Below are 18,441 nucleotides of genomic sequence, written 5' to 3'. Positions count from 1 at the left end.
AATCACAGCCAATTAGAACACTATCATTTAAAAGTCAGTATGATTTATTTTTCTTTTTTAGAAATTAATACTTTTATCAATCAATCATTAAATAAATCAAACAAAACAGAAAATAAATACATTACAAAAGATAAGATGAAAATAAAATAAAATAAAAAAAGTTTGGGGTCAGTATGATTTTTCTAAAATAAATTAATACTTTTATTCAACAAGGATGCATTTAATTGATCAGAAGTGACAGTAAGAAATAAAAAAGGTTTCTATTAAAATAAAATAAAATAAAATAAAATAAAATCTTAACTTGGCTGTAGGATTGAATAATAAGTTGAAGAGGTGTAAACTGTTGAAATAAAAAAACAATTATTGTTGAAATTACTTTTGAATTGTGATTCATTTGTCATGCTGGAATCAAGTTAAGTTTAGTGCACTGCATTGCATTGTGGGATACAGTGCACACGCAGTGTGTTCTGAAGTGTTTTTAACAAAAACTAAAACAATTAAAAATTATTTTCAACTAACCAAAATAAAGCTCAAATAAAATTAAATATAAATATTGGATGAAAACCCTAAACTGAGTAAAAGCTGAAGTACCAAAAACTGAAAATGAAATAAAAAAAGGCTCATTACTAAAATGAAAACTAAAAATATAAAAATAAAAGCCATTTCAAAATATTAATACATACTATAACAGTATATAAATAATACTAAAATACTAAAATTACACTGATTCTATGCAAACCTCAAATCCCCATACTCAGCACAGTATGCAGTGTGTACTGCAGAAAACGAGTGGGGTTGCCAGATTGGATGCTACAGAACACAATACTGTGTGTGTGTGTGTGTGTGTGTGTGTGTGTGTGTGTGTGTGTGTGTGTGTGTGTGTGTCATCTCTTCTGTACGTCTGCAATGCAGCAGTCTGTACACACACTTTAATTTCCGTCTCTCTCTTTCTCTCCTCATCCAAGTGCTGGAAAGCTCTTGGTTTATCTGCCTCCCGCCGGTCCCTGATAGACTCAGCCGTATCTGCTCCACACACACACACACACACACACACACACACACACACACACACACACACACACACACACACACACACACACAGCAGCATATGGAGGAGGCTTCAGAAATGCCCGCAGGTCTTATTTCATACACACAGCTGAGACAGGAGGATAAACACACTACAGGCGCAGTGTGTGTGTGTGTGAGTGTGTGAGTGTGTGTGTGTGTTTCCTAAAGAAGCATCTAACTCCACGTTCTAACCATTCAAAAAGGATGCATTCAATTAATCTAAAGTAACAGTAAAGACATTTATAATAAATAAATGCTGTTCTTTTGAACTTTCTATTCATCAAAGAATCCTGAAAAAGAAAATGTATCACAGATTGCACAAAAACATTCAGCAGCACTTTTGTTTTAACATTGAAAATAATCAGAAATGTATCTTGAGCAGCAAATCATCATATTAGAATGATTTCTGAAGATCATGTGACACTGAAGACTGGAGTAATGATGCTGAAAATTCAGCATCATAAATAAATAAATTACATTTTAACATTAAAAAAAGACAAAATAAATTTTAAACAATAATAATACCACACAACCATTTTTAGTTCCTGTGTAAAATGACTTAATTAATTTGTTCTAGTGTAAATTTTGGCACTGACACAGATAAATTGACCTTTCTTTCTGTTTTAAAGATGTTTTCTTTGGATTGTTTGATTACTCATAAGAAAATATATGAAAATATGACTTAATTAATTTGTGTTAGCTGCCAGCTAAATTTCACATACATAAAAATCTGGCTCTAAACCTCTCTTCTATTCTTCATTTGAAGTGGATCTAGATAAGTACGTGGAAACTATAAAACTATAAAAGTGCATCTCTATATTCAAAAACATGGTTACTATAGTTAAACCATAGTAACCACAAATTAACCATGGTTTTGCTACACTAACCATAGTTAAACCATGGTACTTGTAGTAAAACTGTGGCCACTACACTTTTACTACTGTATAATAAAACCATGGCTAATTTTCTTAAGTGATCTGTATGCGTACCCTTTCTTTTTTCTTTGTATTGTTTTTATAACGTTAATGCCATAATGGTTTGATGTTTTGTACTGTTTCATAAAAAAAGAAGAATAAATCAGATAAAAAAAGATTTGCGATTCGCGATACGCGCACCGAAGTCCAGATCTGAATCAAATGATTCGCGAAGCGCTCCAAACTTCTGATCTCAATGAAATGATTCACGAAACACGCTCCAAAGTTCCAATCGAAATCAAATGATTCATGAACTCGCACCTAGGTCCCGATCTAAATCTAATTATTTGCGAAGCGTTTTGAAGTGCCAATCTGAATCAAATGATTCACAAAGCTCTCCAAAGTTCCTATCTGAATCAAATGATATACAAAATTTACAAATTCAATTTGCAAAATGATTTGCAAACCTGCTCTGAAATACTGATCTAAATCATGTTTCAAGATACGCAAAGTTCTGATCTAAATCAAATGATTCATGAATCTGCTCCGAAGGTCGGAACTAAATCAAATGATTCGCAAACCCACTCCAAGTCCTGATCTGAATCAAATGATTTGCGATATGCGACCCGATTGGAGCACTTCGAAACAATGAATCATTTTGCGTCGCAATGGTTCAACTGATTCAGAGTTTCGAAAATCTCTGTTTCACCCATCACTATGTGCTTTTTAAAATCATTACAAGCTGTGCTGAAATTTGAAAACGAATGGCTCTTTTGATCTGGTTTTTGCTAGTGAATCGCTTGAACTGAATGATCGAAGTCACGAGTGTGATTTTACCTGATGGTTTAAGAGAAGAGAAGAGAAGAGAAGAGAAGAGAAGAGAAGAGAAGAGAAGAGAAGAGAAGAGAAGAGAGAGAGAAGAGAAGAGAAGAGAAGAGAAGAGAAGAGAGAAGAAGAGGGGGGACGAGAAGAGAAGAGAAGAGAAGAGAAGAGAAGAGATAAACACTGACATTATACCTCCTATAAAATCAGAACAGAAACCTGTCAGGAACATGACTAGATCATATTCAACCCAAACAATGAGAAGCTGGAGATAAAATGTGTTTAGCTGTCATAAGAACTAACGTCAGAATTCATTAACTCTTAAAATAGACTTCTTTCTCTTTATGCAAAATATAATTTGTTATGTGCAGACGTGTTCCTGACAGCTTTTGTCAGATTCTATTTCCTGCATGTGTTCTTTCGTTCCACTCGTTCTCTTAGCAACATCACCGCGGGTCGCCATAGAAACCAGACTCCTTAAGAACGCTAATTATAAACTTTTCACACATACACACGTCAAAGGGCTCAGTCAGTTCAGATGAGATCATACATCCTAAAAAATCAGCTGTATTACACATTAACAAGGGGAAATGTTTCAAAAACAATGTCTTAGGTAATAAGACATTCACCCCAACAGGTTTATTTTAAGGCCTGTTCACACAATAAAACTGCTTGCAATCAAGTCCAGTTTTTTCATTGTTCAATTCAGTTTTTTGCTATATAAACTTTGCTATCTTTTAGTTTTATCTGATTGCTTTGAGTCTTTCTACTGCCAAATCTTGACTTATTTTGATCAAGTAAAGGTCAGAATAACTGCAGTAATATCTCCAGATGAACACTTACTGGACTGAAGCAGCTCAACTTTACTTGATTCTCCATCAATCATTTTTTAGTCTCAAATCTGATCTTCAGGATCTTTTGAGGAGCATTTGTTTCCAGAAGCTTTACTTTCACTGTTCCTCAGCGGAGGAATGATCTTCAGAAGCCTCCAGAACATCTCACATCTTCTGAGGAGCCTTTATTTCTTCATGTCTCAATCAGCACTGGATTGCATTGCATTATATGTTTAGATCATTTCAATCTCATCTTAATAAGACATATTACATATGACTGTTAAAGCCTCAGCCAATCAGAAGAAGAGTTAAAATGGCATTAAAATGTACTCATACAAGTTTCTAAAGTTTTCTTGCTGTGTGTTTATTGATTGGTTCATATGTTCCTGTTCACTGACAGTGATGTTATTGTCAACTAAAGCTGATTAAAATAATCTTTTTGGTAATTGAAATACAGATGAACTAAAATAAAACCAAACAGTTGTTGGTCCCCCTTGACTTCCAAAGTATTGAAAAAAAAAAATACTATGCAAGTCAATGGGGACCAAAAACTGTTTGGTTACTAACATTCATCAAAACATCATATTTTGTGTTCAGTAGAACAAAGAAATTCATTGATGGTGAGTAAATGATGACAGAATTCATTTTTGGGTGAACTATCCCTTTAAATTTTGTCCTGCAATCAAGAGAAAAAAATAAATAATTTTATTATATGTATACATGTGTACCATCAGGATTTTTTTTGCATTGAGATAAAATTATTTTAATGGCAGTTAAGCACATTTAACCGCAAATGATCCCATTTGTAATCCTTTTGAACATTGTAATTATGTTATTTTGTAATTCTCATAACAAAACAAACTTCTGTTTTTTTTTTTTTTTATTGTGATTCCCAATAGGTAAATTAATGTAAATTCAATTAAAATTCAAATAGTTTTGATTGTCAATATGTACAAATGCTTTCAGAGATAGATAGATGAAATTCAAATTACAATTTGATTTTTTTTTTAATGGGAATTTGGGTAGGAAATGTGATGTCACGATGCAATAAAATCTTTTCTTTAAAGGTGAAGTGTTGCAAATCAAAGAAATGCACTACACTGCATTAAATAATGAATTTCAAAATTCCATATTTAGAAAAAAATAGCTCACATTATTACAAAATTAAAATAATTATAATAAAATAGCACTCTGTTAAATTATAAAGACTGAGTGTGCAGTTACCTTTATATCACTAACTTAAATTAGACTGTCTGTGTGTGTGTGTGTGTGTGTGTGTGTGTGTGTGTGTGTGTGTGTGCGCGTGTGTGTGTGTGTGTCTGACTTTGGGGTCAAACGATGTCTTGTTTCTCTGCAGCAGCTCCTCGACGCTCGTATTTGGTGAGTAACGTTGCACGCGTCACACATGACGATGTCTTCTCTCACTCCTCGCTTGGCTAAGAAACTGCCATTTATAAACACTCCATTAGCTCTTCAATTATTTACCTAATTTAATGTTTTTAACCGAAAGCAAATGACCTAACGTCTCCGCAGTAGCCTATTTTGCAATGAAAATGCGCTAAATTAAAAGCATTAATTAGTCTAGAATGAGATTGGATTCATTTAGCCTGAAGAGTGTGAAGGTGTAATAAGCAGTATGACAGTTTAAAATCCCCCCAACAAAAAAAAAACACCAAAAAAAAAAAGAATAAATCATTCGGTTACGGCCGTTAAAGGCTAATATAAAGCATGAATGATGACAGAGCGGCTCCCACTTACATCAGCGTCTGTCTCTCTCACCTCTTCATGCTAAAACCTGGACGTGTCAAATGTTCCCATGAGCCTCAGCACCCCCTCCAGGACGTCTCTGATGACGTCGGGCGGCATGCGCAGCTTTGCTTCGTCACACAAACAACCAAAAAACATGTTTTAAAGCACTCAAAGAGCATCAGACAGACTATTGTGTGTTCATACGTCAGGTCTGCTGTTAGAGAAAAATTAAACATGGGGGGAAAAAAACTCAAACTGAAAATAAAATACACTTTCATGAATTCAAAACTAAAATTAATTAAAAAGTAATTTTAGTTTTAGACAAACAGTATATTGTAAGAGTTTAAAACTGTAACCCTTAAACATTAAAATGCCACAAGTGATGACTAGTAAGTCCTAAAATATTTAAAATAAAAAACCAAAATTAAAATAAAAGCTAAATAAAATGAAAAACTAAAATTAACAGCGATATAGTCAACAACAATGAAGAATAAATTAAAAGTGCAACTGAAAAAAAGAAGAAAAGAAAATGTAAATATGAATACATTATTTTTAATATTATTAAATATAAACAGTTTAAAAAAACTATAATAATCCTGGATGAAGACAGAACTATGTGATCAGATTCATATAAAACATATTTTTTTTATTTATAAATATATTATTATTAAAAACATTACAATATTTTAGAAATATTATATTATTAAATATTTAAAGAATATATTACATTCTTTTAAATATGATTTAATATTAATTATGCAAAAAAAAACAGATGAGGACAGATCTGTGTGATCTTATCATTGATATACTACTATTATAATTTTTGTTAATAATTTGAAATAGATTTTATTTTTATTTAACACTTTTCTCTTTTAGTAAATGTTTTAGGTAATTTTGTTGTGTTTTTTTATCAGCTCTCTATATTTTTTATTAGTTGATTTAGGTTTTAGTTATTTTGGTACACACTGGAGCAGAGTTGATTTTGAGAAAAATCTAATTTAAGTTTTCTGAAGTTTCCAAAGCAAAGTCACATATTTTCCTCCAGTTATTTTCTTATATAATAACCATATTAATTTATCACAATATAGCTATTTTTTTTTATTATTTCTCTGTTATTAAAAATACAAAGAAATTCAGTGATATGAGTAAATGATGACAAATTCTTTTTGGGTGAACTATCCCGCTTTAAATTTTTGGTCCCGCATCAAGAGAAAAAATACATAATTTTATTATAGAGTACAGTGTACCATCAGATTTTTTTTTTTGCATTGAGATAAAATTATGTTATTTTAATGGCAGTTTACGCACATTTAACCGCAAATGATCCCATTTTTTGTATCCTTTTGAACATTGTAATTGTTATTTTGTATTTGCCATAACACAAACAAACTATGTTTTTTATATGTGATTCCCAATAGGTAAATTAATGTAAATTCAATTAAAATTCAAATAGATTTGATTGATACGTATGTACAAATAGCTTTCAGAGATGAATAGATGAAATTCAAATTACAATTTGATTTTTTTTTTAATGGGAATTTGGGTGGAAATGTGTGATGTCCGATGCAATAAAATCTTTTCTTTAAAGGTGAAGTGTGCAAATCAAAGAAATGCCACTACCCTGCATTAATAATGTCAATTTCAAAAATTCATGTGTTTGACATTTTGCGGTTCATTGTAAAGAGGTGGAAGGTGCAGATGTAGGAGCTCTCTGGTAGTACAATGTGACAATTGAGTTTTGTATCACTGTGTTAAATTAGACTGTCTGTGTGTGTGTGTGTGTGTGTGTGTGTGTGTGTGTGTGTGTGTGTGTGTGTTCTGACTTTTGGGTCAAACATGTCTTTTTTCTCTCAGCAGCTCCTCGCGCTCGGAGTTTGGTGATTGACGTTGCACGCGTCACACATGACGACGTCTTCTCCTCACTCCTCGCTTGGCAAGAAACTGCCATTATAAACACTCCTTAGTCTTCAATTATTACCTAATTTAATGTTTTTAACCGAAAGCAATGACCGACGTCTCCGCATGCCTATTTGCAATAAAATTGCGCTAAATTAAAAGCATTATCGAGTCTAAATGAGTTGATTCAGTTAGCCTGACAGAGTGGTGAAGTGTAATAAGCAGATGAACGTTTCATTTCCCGTCAAGAGATAAACAACCATAAATACCAGGCAGCATTCAATTCGTGAAGGACAGGCCGTTAAAGGGCTATATAAAGGCATGAATGGATGTGGCAGATCGGCTCCCACTTACATCAGCGTCCTGTCTCTCCTCAGCACCTACTCTTCAATGCTGAAACATACCCTGGAGCAGTGTCAAATGTTCCCAATGAGCGCCTCATCACAGCGGGCCCCTTCCAGGATCGTCTCTCGGCTGATGACGTCGGTGTGGGCATGCGCAGCTGCTTTGGCTTTCAGTACACGACAAACAAACCGAAAAAAAAAAACAAAGTTTTAAACATGTTTTAAACACGCACTCAAAGAGCCATCAGACAGACTATTAAAAAAAAATTTCATACGTCAGGTCTGCTGTTAGAGAAAAATTAAACATGGGGGGAAAAAAACTCAAACTGAAAATAAAATAACACTTTCACTGAATCAAAACTAAAATTATTAAACAAGTAATTTTAGTTTTAGACAAACAGTATATAGTGTAACGTAGTTTAAAATCTTGTAACCCGTAAAAAGCATTAAAATGCCTACAAGTTGAATGACTAGACAACAGTCCTAAAATATTTAAAATAAAAAACCAAAATTAAAATAAAAGCTAAATAAAATGAAAAACTAAAATTAACAGCGATATAGTCAACAACAATGAAGAATAAATTAAAAGTGCAACTGAAAAAAAGAAGAAAAGAAAATGTAAATATGAATACATTATTTTTAATATTATTAAATATAAACAGTTTAAAAAAACTATAATAATCCTGGATGAAGACAGAACTATGTGATCAGATTCATATAAAACATATTTTTTTTATTTATAAATATATTATTATTAAAAACATTACAATATTTTAGAAATATAATTATTATTAATTCAATATTAAAGAATATATTACATTCATTTAAATATGATTTAATATTAATTCATGCTTAGTTAAAGTTTTAGTAATTTTGTTGTGTTCTGTGTGATCTTATCATTGATATACTACTATTATAATTTTTGTTAATAATTTGAAATAGATTTTATTTTATATTTACACTTTCATTTTAGTTAAAGTTTTAGTAATTTTGTTGTGTTTTTTTATCAGCTCTATATATTTTTTATTAGTTGATTTAGTTTTAGTTATTTTGGTACACACTGGAGCAGAGTTGATTTTGAGAAAAATCTAATTTAAGTTTTCTGAAGTTTCCAAAGCAAAGTCACATATTTTCCTCCAGTTATTTTCTTAATAATAATTACCATATTATTAATCACAATATAGCTATTTTTTTATTATTTCTCTGTTATTAAAAATAAGAACAAAGATGCAAATAAACAGTAGTTTAATCAAATGCAGCGAGTGATTTTTTATTTTCTTTTAATGTATGATTAACATTGAGACAGATCTATATTAAGACCGACTGTAATGCATGGCTCTATTATAATGTTACACATTAGATTTTTCATCAGCATGGGTTTGAAAATCATATTTCACTGGTTTGGACTCACGTCATTGAGAATTCAATATGATTATTCACAAAGCTGGAATGCTGCACTTTGCAACAATAGACCTACCAACTGAGAAGCAGCAGCAGTCATCCAGAAGTGAGCAGAGAAAAAGGTACTCCTCTCAGAAAACATAAAAAATAAAGATAAAGATAATTTTAGACGTTTAATTACTTATATTGAATCTAGGGGGAAAATAAAAACGAACAGATATAAACAAAGCACTATTGGCTATTTTAAAAGGGGGCGGGGCTGCTCTATATGTCCCGCCTTGTCTTCCTGTTTCAGCTGAAATTACGTAAAAAAAAATCTAAATTCTAAAATTGTAAATGAAAACATCTCAAGAAAACGTAAAATCTGTAACATTTTATTTTAAGAAGGACCAATTCTCACTATTAACTAGTTGCTTGAATGTAAATGAAGTAAAATGTTAAAAAAAGTACTAAAATTGCACATGAAAAAAAAAACAAAAATTGTTTATCTATTTATTTATTTTAAATGATCTAACTGAATTAAAATGCTAAAAAATGTAAACAAAAAAATTGAATATAACATTTATAAAAAAAACTAAAAAAAATTAAAAAGCTAAAGAAATGTAGCAAAAAACAAGTGTTTATTCAATTATTTATTTACTTATTAAAAGAACTTAACTGAATTAAAAAGCTAAAGAAATGTAGCAAAAAAAAGTGTAAATGAAAAAACAAAAGTTTATTACAATAATATAACTGAATTAAAATGCTTAAAAAAATTAATGATTTATCGTTTCTATTTTTTCCCCTCAAGCATTTTTTTTTTCTTTTTTATGAAGAAGAAGAAGAAGAAAAACTTAATAAATCCCTCAAAAAATCTAGAATCCTTCAATTAATTGTAACTGAATTAAATAACCACGTACCTCCCAGTTTATGTTAATAAAAGCAAGCCGCTTTGTCAGGATTACAGCAGAATTAAAGGACCACTGACCTACCCAATATTCAACATTTTGACCCGCCTGATACACGGTAAACAAAGTTTACAGATGATTTGCATATAGATGTATTAAAAGATACAATAGCAAAACCGTCTGTTTACATCTACTGTAAGAAAATGACAAGAAAATGACCCTGGCAGCTAAATTAAGACTTTTTATGGTGCAAGAAACCTTGAGTGACATTAAGAGTGGACAAGATAAATATTATACAACATTGACCCACCACCAACTCAAACCCAAAACAAACATTCACTGCCAGAGACCCAAGTTTTAAATTATGACTGGTCATAAGTGTTAATCTAAGGGAGCGGCTCCTAAATTTAATGACGGGCGGCAAGGCTGAGTAGGCATGAAATTACATTTCCCATAAATCAGGGCAGCTCTGACCTCCTTGGCGAACTCCTGGCGGCATCTGAGCGTGAGATTTCCTCCCAAACCGCAGATGAGTCTCACAACAAACTGTCCTCTCTCTCTGACCCCTCTCAGATGGGACAAACCGTTCAGCACCGTCCCGACCAGACTGGTGTCCACCATAAAATCACTCTGCAGAGAGAAACAGGGATGTTTATGATGCTGTGAGCATGTAGGCTCAGTGTTACATGACTGTGTGTCACAGGACCTGTTTGAGAACCCAGTCCAGAGCTCTGTGGAAATACTCTTTGAGCCAGTTCTCCAGATTCATCCTGTTGTCTTCATCTTCTCTCTACAGATCTTAGCGCTTAATGGGTTAGTTCACCCAAAAATGAAAATCAGGCCATAAATTACTCACCCTCAAGGCATCCTAGGTGTATATGACCTTCTTCTTTCAGGCAAATCCAGTCTGAGTTATATGAAAAATTGTCTTTGACCTTTCAAGCTGTTTAATGGCACTCAGCGGGTGTTGCATGCATCAGTCCAAAAGAAGTGAAATAAAAAGCGCCCATCCATTAAAAAAAAGTGTCTCACACGGTCTTGCCGGTTCCCGCGGGGCTGTAGGGATTCCCGCCCAAACCCATTTTCATGGCCTGTGTCAGTGTCAGATAGCACTTATCTGTCAGGGGCGTGTGAACCAGTTTAGGAGCATTACCCTGAGAGAAAAAGAGAAAGAGAAAGAGAGAGAGAGTCAGACACTGTAGAGCAGCCCGAGGATCCATTTCTATCATATGAGACTGAACAGCATCATTTGAGATACCCAAGCAGTAAATACACAACAGTAATGTGCTCAGTGTTAGTCTACAGTCGTGCAACAAAATCAGCATGTACATTACAGTTCAAAAGTTTGTGGTTGATGCATTTTTTTTTCAAGAAAACAGATGGATGGATGCATTAAATTGATCAAAAGTGACAGTAACGACATTTATAATGATACAAACATTTCAAATAAATGCTGTTCTTTTGAACTTTCTATTCATCAAAGAATCCTGAAAGATAAAACGTATCACGATTCCCACAAAAATATTCAGCAGCACAACTGTTTTCAACATTGATAATAATCAGAAATGTTTCTTGAGCAGCAAAACAGCATATTAGGATGATTTCTGAAGATCATGTGACACTGAAGACTGGAGTAATGATGCTGAAAATTCAGCTTTGATCACAGAAATAAATTATGTTATATATTCTCACATAAAACAGCTATTTTGGATTGTAATAATACTTTACAATATTACGGTTGTAACAAGACTTTTTAATCAAATAATTGCAGTCTTGGTGAGTAGAAAAACATTAAACAAATCAATGAACAAATCCAACCCAAACTTTTGGTGCACCAGTGTAAAAAGTGCAAAAAAATAAATAAATAAATAAAATCATGCAACCTCCTTACTTTCCACTTTTTTGAGCATCCAGTCACATTACATCATTATTATCCATGAGCCAGTTTTGTTCATTTGAGGCACTGTCTGACTGCACACAGCTTTGTGACTTAAACACCGAGCTGATCAGCTGATACTCATATGTGTAGCTGAACTCTGTATGGAGCAGCGCTGGTCTGCGTTCAGGTAGAATCGCAGCTGTTTCTTTGAGATCCAGTCATCAGTGCTGCGAATCTGAGCATCTCTCAGACTCCGAATCACTGAGATGTTGTGAATCACGTCCAGAATCAGAGCCTTCAGTTTCAACTGCACAACTCTTGATTCTACGAGACAAAACCATCAGGCCCACATCAACGGCTAATAAATGCTGAAGCTGAACGCTGAAGTTTAATAGTGTTAGGGTTTGTTCAAAGCAAGCACTACTTATAATGAACAAGTCCTCAAAAACACACACATACACACATTTGAAGAACAGATTAGATTGGGAGCAGGGTTAGAGAGCTTGTCATGTGTTTTTATCAAACAGAGGCGTATAAAGACCAAGCTGGAAGTGTTTGTAATGGACATTTTCCACCGTGCAGCAGCAGTTTCTCCAGGGTGACTTACAAGCAGAATTAGCCATAATCACTGTTAACAGTGAAACTCATCAGAAGCTACATTTACTTGAATTTATGGTGAATCGCAGTGAATAAACCCCTGAGCTCATAAACGGAGTAAAGAGCTTTATGGATATTCACATCGCTTCATTCATTTGATTAACCAGACAATTAGCGAACGCTGTAAATATGCAGCCAGAAAATTAAAGGCTTCATTCAGAATCGCCTGCAGTCAGAAAAAACACTGAAATCCACATTAAAGAAATTAAAAACCCAGAGCAGTGTCATTGAAACACACACACACACACTTACTGTACCATTTCAAATGAATACCAATTATAGTAATTATTTATTATTTTTGAGGACATCCTTTTGAGGAATGTTCTGTCAAATTTAACTCACTGCTGGGGACATTTGTCTGGAAATTGTGTATAATAATTATTTATTCACATAATTCATTGATACAATATAATAATAGTTTATTAATAACATAATACTATAATAATTTATCATTTACATATGTGTGTGTTAGGGCTGTCAAAATGGCTGAAAAACTAAAATTAAAATTTTGTACTTAATAATGATAATTATATTCAAATTTAAAAGGCATAATTTCAGTTGTTGGGTGAAAAAAAGAAATTATTTTCTAAGCACTTGCAGAAATCCCTCAATGAAGTCCTAAAGGTAAAGCATATATTTAATTTAATATAATATATATTTAATATAACTATAACTATATCTTTTATCAACACTACTAACATATTTATATTAAAATAATAATAATAATAATAATAATAATAATACGAATTTTAAATAAAACAAAAAATAACAGAAACGTAAAATTTTACTAAATATAAAATAAATAAAAAAAACCTTTCTGGAAGAAAAAAAAAAATTCTAAATTGAGTTAATTAAACTACTAATGTATTAAATATATAATAAATGAAAAAAACCTTTCTGGAAGAAAAAAAAAAATTCTAAATTGAGTTAATGCTTAAAAACGAGCAAATATCTGCCAAAGGGGTAAGATAAAATAAACTTGTTTTCTCTTTAGCAGAGATTGTATATCTTTAATAATATAATAAAAAAACTAAATAATATATATATAATAGTACATTAAAACACAAAAATAATAATTAAGAAAAATAGTATATTAAAACTTAAGAATGTTTAGATATTTGTACTGGAAAACACAAAAATACTAATTAAGAAAATATTTTTTTCACAGTGTTCACACATCTTAAAAATAAAAAAACTACACATAAAAAAGAACAACTGAAATAAATAATAACACAATACAAAACTACACAAAATACTTAATAAGAAAATGATTTTTTGCAGTGTGTGACAGTATAGCATGACTTGACGTGTGTGTGTGTGTGTGTGTGTGTGTGTGTGTGTGTGGGTGTGTGTGTGTGTGTGTGTGTGTGTGTGTGTACCTTGAGCTCCAGGGCTTTGTGGATGATGTTGTCGGCCACTCGCAGCAGGTCTCTGTGGTGCAGTCTCTAGTGTGGTTCCTCCGGGCAGAGAGACGAGCCGGAACAGATCCAGCCAGAGCTGCTCACCTCGCACGCACTTCAACACTGGAGCCACCGCCTTAAACACACAGCTGCATCCTCAACACACCTGTCCAACTCCCATATTACAAGCAAAAAAAACAAATAAAACAAAAAAAATAGAAAAAAAAGAACAATAATCACAAATCAAATCATTTTAAGTAGTTAACTACAAATTCAATTTTGAAAAATGTGTTAGCTATTAATAAGCTGGTTTTACTAATTTTTATAATTCATTTATATAATTAAGAATATTTTTTAAAAATTATTAATTATATAAATAAAATAATATACTTTTATACAGAACAATGCATCTTGAAGACAGAAACAATGCATTCTTAAATTATTATAATATATATATATATTTATATATATATATATATATATATATATAGATATATATATATATATATATACACACGTACAATATATGAACAATAAAATAAAAAAAAAAAAAACAATATAAACAATATATATACAAAAAAATAAAAATATAAAAAAATAAAATAAAATATATTTTTTATATAGAATAATGCATATCAAATGAATATATACACATATTTATACATAGCATGAATATTCAAATATAGTGGCTTATTTTGGGCTTTTATGTTTGCTGATTTAAAAGGTTTTTTTTTCTTAATTAAATTGTATAATTCATGTTATTAAAATTATTTCTAAAAAAATTATGTAAATAAAATTTTATATTTTTTTATATTTTATATATAAAAGTATATATTTTAAAGTAAAAAAAAAAATATTTAAAAAACCTTATTTGAATAAAAAAATACACAGTAGTACATGTCCTAAATAAGTAAATTTATTTAATATATATTTTTTCAAATGTTATTATTTTAATTATAAATTACACAATTAATATTCTTATTTATATTAATTGAAATGGACCAAAAAAAATAAACCACTAAAATTAATAATACCACACAAGAAAAAAAAAAAATAATAAAGTAGCTACTGATTGTAGTTATTGGAAAAAGTCTAATCTAATCCAAATGACCTGAACATGACCAGTCCACACATTCAACAGAATTTCCACAGAATACTAGTAAAGAACTGGAATAATCCAGCTGTCAGACCCTGCATCTGTCCACTTCCTTCTGCATTTTGACAGATATGCTGCTGTGCTCCTCCAGCTTCCTCAGACGGTCGAGCCACGCGAACAGAAACTCCTCGAACATGCAACTCTTACTCCTGCAGGGAAAACACACAGTGTGCGTCCAAAAACACTATCAATGCCCATGAACCTTTGCAGAAATTCCTCCTGACGCGTCTGATGTTCAAGACCATGTGTGGTTTTTCCCAAATGTGTTTTTTTTTTTTTTTTGCTTTCCTATTTTTCCCAAAATTGTTTTTTTTTTTTTGCTTTTATTTTTGCTGTTTTAATTACCATTACAGTTTTTAAAATAAAATTTAATCAATCAAAAACAAATATAAAATACAAAATTAAGAAAACCATACTAACAAATAATTAAAAAACTACAAAAAATTTAAAAATATACATCTATTTTATCATATATCACCTTTTTTTTCAAAATTCAGTTTTATTTTTCCAAAATTCTGTCATCCATTTAAATTTTTCGCTTTAGATTTTAATCATCAAAGCATGTCTAATCAAAAAGCGGTATTAAAAAAAATGATTTGATTAATCTTTTAGCAATTTTTATAATAGGACCTTTTTATTCCAGAAATCATGTGTTTTTTTTGTTTTTTTTCGTTTTAATTTTTAACAATTATTTTAATTTTTTTTGTAATGCTGCATATTACAGATTTACTATTAAAATTAATTGATTAATCATTAAAAATAAAAAAACAAATGTAACAATTATTTTAATTTTTTTTGTAATGCTGCATATTACAGATTTACTATTAAAATTAAAACAATGAAGAACACTTGTATGATATTATAAAATAAAGTATTAATAGTTTTAAATAAACATTTAATTTTTTATTATTATTTTATAATTTTTTATTATTAAATATTTTATTTTAATAATTATTTTATAATTAATTTAATCACACTTTTATTATTATCTACAAAATTAAAAAAAAACAACTTTACAACATAAATATAAATAACTAAAATTATTTTGATGGGTAGCATTGAAGACCTTTGGATTTCTGTGTATCTGACAATAGTTTATAAAGTTTCTTAGTGTGAATACTATGTTTCCTTTTTAAATAGTTTAAAAATGTTTTCTTAGTGTGAATACTATGACTGTGACCTGAAGGAAATCCAGTCCTGCTCTGCGTTTTCATCCAGTCCCTGCTGAAAATCCTTGTAAAGCTCCCCCATCTCTCAACTCTCCTGCAGATCCTGCAGCGTGTCGGTCGCCAGAGACACGTCAGTGTTCGAAGTCCATTTTTAGACAAACATACTATAAATATTACTTTACTAATTTCTATTTCTGTTTTAGTTTCAGTAATTGACATACAAATTCAACTATTAAATATTTTATTTAGATTAACAGACTATAAATATTTCGAATTTGTTTTCTTTTTTCATTTTAAAGTTTTAGTAATTTTGTTGTGCTTTTGTTTTTTTTTAATTCACTTTTAATTTTAGTACTGTAAGTACTTCCAACTACATAAAAACATTTGAAATTATAATTAACAAATTATAACAATTAACAACAACATTATTTCTGTTAATGTTCATTTTATTTTAATTAACATCATTTTATTAAACATTTTTAGTTTTAATTAATGATAACACTGGTTCATAACAATTTTTTTTTTAAAGACAAATATATTTGCAAATTTCTACTGGTTATTGTGGACTTAATATATATATTACATTTTCATTTGAATTTTAAGGTTTATATATAGATATATATATTATATTCAAAATGTCTTTTCAACTTTTATTAATTTTCATTTCCATTTTTTCATTTGAATTTTAAGGTTTTAGTAATTCTGTTTTGTCCCTTTTTCAAAATGTCTTTTCAACTTTTATTAATTTTCATTTCCATTTTAGTGATTTAAGTAGTTTGACTAAATAAAAATGTGAAATGAAATAAAGTAAGTTTATGACACATTGTAGGTAAAGATGAGCACATTAATTATTATTAAATGAAAAAAGGCATAAATTTGTTGCAAAATTCGTCTGCTGGAACTGAGGCAGTATCTGCACAACATTTACACATGAACACAGCATTTACATCACACTTCAGCAGAATCAAATTCTCTTTAGGTGCTAGCGTGCCACAATTACATTCAAAGATGTGAGCCAAACGTTTTGTCTGAGACACTTAATAGCAAATCAATTTTCCCATAAAAGTCAAAGACTGGAAGTTAACTGTTGTTGGCCGTTTAACCTGTCAGTCAGATGATGTAAGTGGGAGGTTCTTAGCTAGAATTAGCTGCAGCATGAAGTCTGGTTACATGATACATGTTTACGTGAAGGAGAACATTTCCCATTCAACAGTGAACTGAATGAGGAGGTTGATGATGTATCTCGAGTTTCTGGGTCTGTAATTGGCTGTTTGGCATTGGCCTCTCTGATCTCATCAATGTTCTCAGGACGCAAGGACAACATCTCCATCGCACTGCTCACGAAAGAATCTATCACCTCAATGTGACCCGCACACACACACAGGACAGCAGTATTAATTATGTGAACACACACAGTGCATATATGACCAGCAGAGGTCAGTGTTACACCATCTGATCTGCTGAACAGCACTGGAAAGATCTGTCTGTCACAGAATGTGCCTGTTAGGATCAGTGTTATTTTAGTATTATTTACAGACTATTTTGAAATAGCTTTTCTTTTTAAACTTTCAGGGGAAGTCATGGCCTAATGGTTAGCGAGAGGACCCAAAGGTTGCGGGTTTGAGTCTCAGGTCCGGCAGGGATTGTAGGTGAGGGGAGTGAATGTCCAGCTGCTCCGGGTGTGTGTTCACACTGTGTGTGTGTGTGTGTGTGTGTGTGTGTGTGTGTGTGTTGTGTGTGTGTGTGTGTGTCTTTGTTCACTAAATCAATACCACAAATTCCAAATTACAGATCACAAAACCCAACTAACACACACCATACCTGGCCACACATCAGGTCCTTTCTTTTCTTTATTTTAAATCTAAAGATTTTTAATATTTGTTTTATATTTTAATATTTTTAAAAGCAGTATAGTTAAAGCAATTTTTAAGTACTTTTAGCATTTTTTATATTTAGCTTTGTTTTTATTTTTAGTAATTTTGTTATGTGCCTTTGTCATTTTAATTAGTTTTTTATTTTACTATTTAACTTTTTTTTGTAATTTTGTTGTGCTTTCCATTTTTTAGTTCTTTTTAAATCATTTCTATTTAGCTTTATTGTATTTGTTTTATTTTATTAATTTTGTTATGTGCCTTTGCTATTTTTAATAACATTGTATTTATTTGTAGCATTTATTGTAATTTTTTTTAGTTTTATTGTAGTTTTTTTATTTTCTTAATAGTTATATTTCGCTCTATTTTTATTTGTTTTGGTTTTTGTTATTATG

The 18,441-nt window shown here is 30.9% G+C and overlaps 2 protein-coding genes across 2 annotated transcripts; both read right to left on the bottom strand.

Moving 5' to 3' along the window:
* Positions 1-10,267: 10,267 nt before the first annotated feature.
* On the bottom strand, positions 10,268-10,835 carry LOC109104529 (cytoplasmic dynein 2 heavy chain 1-like). The gene is made up of 2 exons (XM_019117813.2): positions 10,621-10,835; positions 10,268-10,544 (listed from the first exon to the last, which is right to left on the bottom strand). Exons 1-2 carry the CDS (start codon positions 10,681-10,683, stop codon positions 10,296-10,298), a joined length of 312 nt encoding a protein of 103 aa, XP_018973358.1. The 5' UTR covers positions 10,684-10,835; the 3' UTR covers positions 10,268-10,295.
* A 12-nt stretch (positions 10,836-10,847) lies between these two features.
* Positions 10,848-15,175, bottom strand: LOC122139733 (cytoplasmic dynein 2 heavy chain 1-like). Its single transcript, XM_042738854.1, has 3 exons — positions 15,041-15,175; positions 13,830-13,986; positions 10,848-11,068 (listed from the first exon to the last, which is right to left on the bottom strand). The coding sequence occupies exons 1-3, from the start codon at positions 15,140-15,142 to the stop codon at positions 11,064-11,066; spliced, it is 264 nt and encodes an 87-aa protein (XP_042594788.1). The 5' UTR covers positions 15,143-15,175; the 3' UTR covers positions 10,848-11,063.
* Positions 15,176-18,441: the final 3,266 nt, after the last annotated feature.

Source organism: Cyprinus carpio, chromosome B15, assembly GCF_018340385.1.
Source record: "Cyprinus carpio isolate SPL01 chromosome B15, ASM1834038v1, whole genome shotgun sequence".
NCBI classification, from domain to species: Eukaryota; Metazoa; Chordata; class Actinopteri; order Cypriniformes; family Cyprinidae; genus Cyprinus; species Cyprinus carpio.
This window is presented reverse-complemented; position numbering and strand designations above follow the sequence as displayed.